The sequence below is a fragment of the Actinia tenebrosa genome, unplaced genomic scaffold (assembly GCF_029948245.1).
Source record: "Actinia tenebrosa isolate PJP-AT-01 unplaced genomic scaffold, QUT_ActTen_1.0 PGA_scaffold3__52_contigs__length_22856419, whole genome shotgun sequence".
NCBI lineage: Eukaryota > Metazoa > Cnidaria > Anthozoa > Actiniaria > Actiniidae > Actinia > Actinia tenebrosa.
The window spans coordinates 8,703,488-8,711,319 of NW_028292580.1; the positions used below are offsets into that span (position 1 = coordinate 8,703,488).

Here is a 7,832-nt window from a genome sequence, read left to right on the forward strand (position 1 = left end):
TTAGATTATTGCCTCTTGGTATTACAGCTGATTAATACTTTAATAGATTACTTGGTATTGATATTGGTATCCGAGTATTTTAGTTATTAGATTATTGTCTCTTGATATATTACAGCTGGTTAATACTTTAATAGATTACTTGATATTGATATTGGTATCAGTATTTTAGTTATTAGATTATTGTCTCTTGGTATTACAGCTGATTAATACCTTAATAGATTACTTAGTATTGATATTGGTATCCGAGTATTTTAGTTATTAGATTATTGCCTCTTGGTATTACAGCTGGTTAATACTTTAATAGATTACTTGGTATTGATATTGGTATCCGAGTATTTTAGTTATTAGATTATTGTCTCTTGATATATTACAGCTGGTTAATACTTTAATAGATTACTTGATATTGATATTGGTATCAGTATTTTAGTTATTAGATTATTGTCTCTTGGTATTACAGCTGATTAATACCTTAATAGATTACTTAGTATTGATATTGGTATCAGTATTTTAGTTATTAGATTATTGTCTCTTGATATATTACAGCTGGTTAATACTTTAATAGATTACTTAGTATTGATATTGGTATCAGTATTTTAGTTATTAGATTATTGTCTCTTGATATATTACAGCTGGTTAATACTTTAATAGATTACTTGATATTGATATTGGTATCAGTATTTTAGTTATTAGATTATTGTCTCTTGGTATTACAGCTGATTAATACTTTAATAGATTACTTGGTATTGATATTGGTATAAGTATTTTAGTTATTAGATTATTGCCTCTTGGTATTACAGCTGAATAATACTTTAATAGATTACTTGGTATTGATATTGGTATCCGAGTATTTTAGTTATTAGATTATTGTCTCTTGGTATTACAGCTGATTAATACTTTAAGAGATTACTTGGTATTGATATTGGTATCAGTATTTTAGTTATTAGATTATTGCCTCTTGGTATTACAGCTGATTAATACTTTGATAGGTTACTTGGTATTGATATTGGTATCAGTATTTTAGTTATCAGATTATTGTCTCTTGGTATTACAGCTGATTAATACTTTAATAGATTACTTGGTATTGATATTGGTATCAGTATTTTAGTTATTAGATTATTATCTCTTGGTATTACAGCTGATTAATACTTGATAATAGATAACTTGGTATTGATATTGGTATAATATCAGTCGGTATTTTAGTTGTTTTCATTTTATTAGATAAATAAGTATTTCATGTCTAACGTTGAGAGAACGTTGTACATATAGAAATAACAAAATGATAAATAAGAAGTAGAATTGTGTAAGATGAGCGTGCGTGGGTGTTTTTATTATTGGGATTTCCGATGCCTATTTAGAGTGGGGCTAGCGTGGATGGGTGCGAATTCTTGGATTCGAGCTCAAAAGTAGTTTGGAAAGGAAGACAAACCCTTGACGACGCAAGACTATTCCTAAACGTTGTGTGAAATAAATAAAGTCGTTACATTGTTTTGAACAAAACTAATGTGTACTTATTCCACTGTTGGAATAAGTACTCTATTTATCCTATATAATTAATAGTGCATATTAAAAGCTCGAGTAGCTTTCTTACCATATTAATAACATTGATAGTATCGATAGATAACAAGGTTAAGCCAAAAGTAATGATGACGCGACACCAGGAGAGTAAAATATATAATAACAAGCATTTTAACGATTTGTAGTAGGTTTTAAATTCCAATAAAAAGTACAATTATTGTAACATCATGTTTCGAGGGTTTGGTGATCAATAAAATAAACAAAATCGAACACTGAAGCTCAGTGATTTTTGTTGTTTATGTAGAAAAGAGTGAAATGAGGGGAAAGGAAGGTTTAGGGGCAAGAAAGGATGAAGAAGACAACTTAAAATAAGTGCAAAACAAAGAAGAAAACAAGACTGGATGAAAAAATGGTCATTTTTGGTCATTTTCAAGGAAAAAGCATGGACTAAAAACTGTGGCATAAATGAGAAAAAACTTTAGAGAATGATTGATTCGTAGGATAAAAATTTTAACAGCGAAACAACAGCTGAAATATCAGGAAGAACTTCAAACTGTGGCACTATAAAGTAAGTGCCAAGCCTTATGCTTACTATACGGTAATTTTAAAGTTTTGGAATAAATTAAGAGTCTCGAAGGATCGAAATATCAAACAATATCAATAAATTATTTTACAGCTCAACGTGGAATTACAAGTCTCTTTTTCCTGCCCGCCAAATTAGTTCAATTCAACCCCCAAAACATCTTCATTGATGGTATTCACAGCCGCCATGTTGCATGAATTTAGCAAAAGATTAGTCTTCTTTATTTTTTAAAAAGGATTTCCCAACATTGATATGCCACAACCATAATCACTGAAAAACTTCAAACTTTTACAAACAAAAACTCCTTAAACCGAGCAGCTGTTTCAAAAAAAAAAGAAGAAAAAAATTGGACGCCTTTTTAAGATTACCAAACGTGCCTTAAAGTGTTTACAAGAAATTCAGCGTCTCTGACTGTGGCGTCGGAGCAACCGTTGCTAACGGTCTTTGTTCAAACTAGGAACATTAGCTTTCCTAATTTGATCGGTCGTTTTAAAACTACCCGGAAGAATATTCGATAAAGAAAGATGTCAACACCAAACTTATATCGAAAAACACGTATATAAGGATATAAGGACGCCTTTTTTAAGATTACCATGCAAACGTACCTTAAAAGTGTTTACAAGAAATTCAGCGTCCTTGACTGTAGCGTCGGAGCAGCAGCTGCTAACGTTCTTTGTTCAAACTAGGGAAGCTAGCTTTCCTATTTTGATCGATCGATTGGGCTTAAAGTGTTTACAAGAAGTTCAGCGTCTCTAACTGTGGCGTCGGAGCAACCGTTGCTAACGTTCTTTGTTCAAACTAGGGACGCTAGCTTTCCTATTTTGATCGATCGATTGGGCTTAAAGTGTTTACAAGAAGTTCAGCGTCACTGACTAAGGCGTCGGAGGAGCAGCTGCTAACGTTCTTTGTTCAAACTAGGGAAGCTAGCTTTCCTATTTTGATCGATCGATTGGGCTTAAAGTGTTTACAAGAAGTTCAGCGTCTCTGACTGTGGCGTCGGAGCAACCGTTGCTAACGGTCTTTGTTCAAACTAGGGACGCTAGCTTTCCTATTTTGATCGATCGATTGGGCTTAAAGTGTTTACAAGAAGTTCAGCGTCACTGACTAAGGCGTCGGAGGAGCAGCTGCTAACGTTCTTTGTTCAAACTAGGGAAGCTAGCTTTCCTATTTTGATTGATCAATTGGGCTTAAAGTGTTTACAAGAAGTTCAGCGTCTCTGACTGTGGCGTCGGAGCAACCGTTGCTAACGGTCTTTGTTCAAACTAGGGACGCTAGCTTTCCTATTTTGATCGATCGATTGGGCTTAAAGTGTTTACAAGAAGTTCAGCGTCACTGACTAAGGCGTCGGAGGAGCAGCTGCTAACGTTCTTTGTTCAAACTAGGGACGCTAGCTTTCCTATTTTGATCGATCGATTGCGCCCGTTAGAAAATGATTCATTGTTGCTCAGAGTCAATAAATACCGAATCATCTGAATAACTTATTTCATTCTTATCAAGAAAGCTTTTCGGCAAGACCGCAAGCGAGAGGTAAGAAGAGAATACGCCTATTTTTTTTCTCTTGTCACTTATCTATAATCTCTACGTGTCTAGCAAACCAGAAAGAAAATATTTGGTCAAAGTCGTTATAGTATTTAATTTAGCTATCAGGAGTTTGAAAACGAGTATTTCGTTGACGGTTTCGAAAGCACTATTGATAACTTTTTTTTTTCAAAAAACTTGAAAGTTTGTTGTTTTTAACCGCCACTATGTAGCTCATTTGGTAAGAGCGTCGGTCTGTTGTGGGGGAAGTCGTGCGGGAGGTCGGCCGGACCAACACTCGGGGTCTTAAAATAACTGAGGAGAAGGCGCTGCCTTCGTAATAATATCTTCAAACGGTTAGTCGACCTTCAAGTCTTCTCGGATAAGGACTTAAAACCGTAGGCCCTGTCTCCCGGCCCAACACTTCCTAACAGTAAAATGGGGGACGTGGAAGAACCTGTTCAATTATTCGAATTATTCCTTTCCCTATATGGAGGCATAATACTAACATACTAACAAATCACTGATGATTGTAAGCTGCACGGCTGCTAATAGTGGCTTAATATGCAGCCCGTAAAGTCCTCCACTCTTCAGTCTTGTAAAGCGCCATTGAGTTCTTGGAAATGGCGCTATATAAATTCATCTTTTGCCTTTTACCTATATTTCTGTTCCTCACTGCTATCATACACGGAGTTTGATCCTGCTTAACATTCAAAAATCGTTGACGCGAAGAAACTCAGCCAATGAAAGTTTATAGTTAGATTTAGATTTTTTCTTTAGACTAAAAAATTAGATAAAATTTTTGATATGATCATTAAAAGATATACGGACTTTGCTTTATGTTAAGCTATTTTCTAAAAGTATTTTGCTTTTTTGGTCATAGAGTGTAACTTCTCCTCATCAGGTCTCGAAACATAGTTAAACTGTGAATTGTCAAGCACGTTGAATAGATTTAGTACTATTTAGTTAATATACATTTCTCAGGATCTTCCATACTCATGATTTGGTAAAACCTTTCTGACCAACAATAAATTATTCGATATTTTCTACTCAACAGATATTCACTACAACTCCAAACTAGCCAAGAATCTCGTTTAAAATGGCGCAAGATCTGATAGATGTGGATGATATTGTTGAGAAGTTTCTCGTAAAGAAAATGTATAAAAAGTCAGGATGGCCTCATGATACAATAGCTGCATGCAAGATCATCTGTACTGATAAAGATGGCAAAACATGGGTATCTCATCAGATCTACAGGAATGATGAGAATGATCATGCAGAAGTAAAGCTCATTAAATACCTTCGATGGCTTGGAAAAGCATTAGAGGCCAGGGAAATTATTATTAAGGTTTACATGAACTACTCACCCTGTTACAAGTGTGCTAGAAAAATACTGAAATATAAAGGAGATATGGAAGATAAAATAAAAATGACCATTACATTTGCAAACTTTTATAACACACATGTACATAGAGGAAACAACCGGGATGAAGCACGCGCAAATATTGAAGAGCTAAAGGAGCTGTATGAGTATGGAGAACATGCGGTGAAACTTCGATTGCTTGGAAGGGATGTAAAATGGGAAACATTCCTAGGCATGGATGAGTTTTTTAGGTTTGAGGAAGGAGAAGAGGATGAATGTTTGGATAAGGCTCGCTCAGACGAAAGAAAACGTAGGGAGGTTCAAGATGAGATGGTGTGGGACGAAATCTTCAATGACGGGGTCGGAGTAATCACATCAGGACTAGATAATGATATATTAGAGGAACTTCGAAAGGATATGGATGAGCTATCGGCTAGCGACTGATCTACGGTAAGGGACACATATTCGGTAGAAAACATGACCAAGTGCATGAGATTTGTTATTAAGCTTTATTATTATTCCTTAATTTAACTGAGACAAAGAATGTTTTGTTATCGTATCCCCAGCAAATGGACTGATTAGTAGCCTAAAGCTGACTGGCTTTAAATACATGTTAAGGAAAAATCTTTTGAAATTGCCTAATTTTAACTCGGCTACATTACATTATTGTCTAGATCTCTTGGTATTTCAGCTGATTAATACTTCAATAGATCATTTGGTATTGATATTAGTATCAGTATTTTAGTTATAAGATTATTGTCTCTTGGTATTTCAGCTGATTAATACTTTAATAGATCATTTGGTATTGATATTGGTATCAGTATTTTAGTTATTAGATTATTGTCCCTTGGTATTACAGCTGATTAATACTTTAATAGATCATTTGGTATTGATATTGGTATCAGTATTTTAGTTATTAGATTATTGTCTCTTGGTATTTCAGCTGATTAATACCTTAATAGATCATTTGGTATTGATATTGGTATCAGTATTTTAGTTATTAGATTATTGTCTCTTGGTATTTCAGCTGATTAATACCTTAATAGATCATTTGGTATTGATATTGGTATCAGTATTTTAATTATTAGATTATTGTCTCTTGGTATTACAGCTAATTAATACTTTTATAGTACACTCAACAAAATTACTCGACTCTGATTGGTCGAGAGGAGTACAATTATAGCGTTAATTGTACTCCGTAGGAGTACCGAATTATGTCGCTATGGCAACAAGGCCAAAACAATGTCAAAACAATGATTTTCTATCATTTCGTACTTAAAAAGCATAAATAAAAGTTTAAAGCCGTAAGAACTAATCTTTTTTATGTATTTCAGTTGCACAATGGACTGGAAATCGGCCGCCAAATAGACAAAGATGAACGGCGTCGCATCGCATTTTTACTGAAATTTTGTTGAGTGAACTATAAATATAAAATCGCACGATCTTCTCGTACAATTTGGAATTAATAGACACTCGTAATGTTTTGAAAGTTCTTTAATTGTACTCGCCTAAAGGCTCGTGCAATTACAAGAACTTTCAAAACATTACTCGTGTCTATTAATTTCCAAATTGTACTCGAGATCGTGCGATTTCCTATACTAATAGATTACTTGGTATTGATATTGGTATCAGTATTTTAGTTATTAGATTATTGTCTCTTGGTATTACAGCTGATTAATACTTTAATAGATTACTTGGTATTGGTATAATATCAGCATTTTAGTTTTTTTCATTTTATTAGATAAATAAGTATTTCATGTCTACAACTAATTCCACTGAGAACGTTGTGCATATAAAAATAACAAAATAATAAATAAGAAGTAATATTGTGTAAGATAAGCGTGCGTGGGCGTTATTATTGTTAGGATCCCGAGGGATTTCCGATGCCTATTTAGAGTGGGGCTAGCGTGGAAGGGTGCGAATTCTTGGATTCGAGCTCGGATATAGTTTGGAAAGGAAGACAAACCCTTGACGACGCAAGACTATTCCTAAAAGTTGTGTGAAATAAATAAAGTCGTTACATTGTTTTGAACAAAACTAATGTGTACTTATTCCACTGTTTTGTAGGTACAAACTGACATTTTTGATATTACCTTTTGGGTATTAATACCAAAACAGTTATGGGAACTTTAAAATCAAAATTGAAAAAAGAATCTGATTAATTCCTTATTAGTTTTTAATTTCTAGTTAACTTTTATGGGACAACGTTCTTGGGATTAGGTATAGGAGATGTTTTATAGTTTAATCTTTATATCTTGTATTATAATAGTTAATGAATAAACCCAATGAGGAGTGTCAATAGAGTATTGTATTAGCTTATATTTATCCTATATAATTAATAGTGCATATTAAAAGCTCGAGTAGCTTTCTTACCATATTAATAACATTAATAGTATAGATAGATAACAAGGTTAAGCCAAAAGTAATGATGACGCGACATCAGGAGAGTAAAATATATAATAACAAGCATTTTAACGATTTGTAGTAGGTTTTAAATTCCAATAAAAAGTACACTTATTGTATTATCATGTTTCGAGGGTTTGGTGATCAATAAAATAAACAAAATCGAACACTAAAGCTCAGTGATTTTTGTTGTTTATGTAGAAAAGAGTGAAATGAGGGGAAAGTAAGGTTTAGGGGCAAGAAAGGATGAAGAAGACAACTTAAAATAAGTGCAAAACAAAGAAAAAAACAAGACGGGATGGAAAAAAGATCATTTTTGGCCATTTTCAGGCAAAAAGCATGGACTATGGCCCATGGTTTTAATCCGTTTTGGGTCATTTTCACACCTTTTCAAAAAATATGCATTAATGCATGAGATATTCAAAACAGATCATTTTTGGACATTTTCAG

The 7,832-nt window shown here is 33.6% G+C and overlaps 1 protein-coding gene across 1 annotated transcript; it reads left to right on the top strand.

The window, feature by feature from the left end:
• The first annotated feature begins 2,383 nt into the window (after nt 1-2,383).
• LOC116291839 (uncharacterized) lies at nt 2,384-7,556 on the top strand. The gene is made up of 2 exons (XM_031699052.2): nt 2,384-3,625; nt 4,674-7,556. The coding sequence occupies exon 2, from the start codon at nt 4,716-4,718 to the stop codon at nt 5,421-5,423; it is 708 nt and encodes a 235-aa protein (XP_031554912.1). The 5' UTR covers nt 2,384-3,625; nt 4,674-4,715; the 3' UTR covers nt 5,424-7,556.
• Nucleotides 7,557-7,832: the final 276 nt, after the last annotated feature.

Bases quoted from the DNA above. Each gene is read 5' to 3' on its own strand.
- LOC116291839 (XM_031699052.2), top strand. From the start codon at position 4,716: ATGGCGCAAGATCTGATAGATGTGGATGATATTGTTGAGAAGTTTCTC.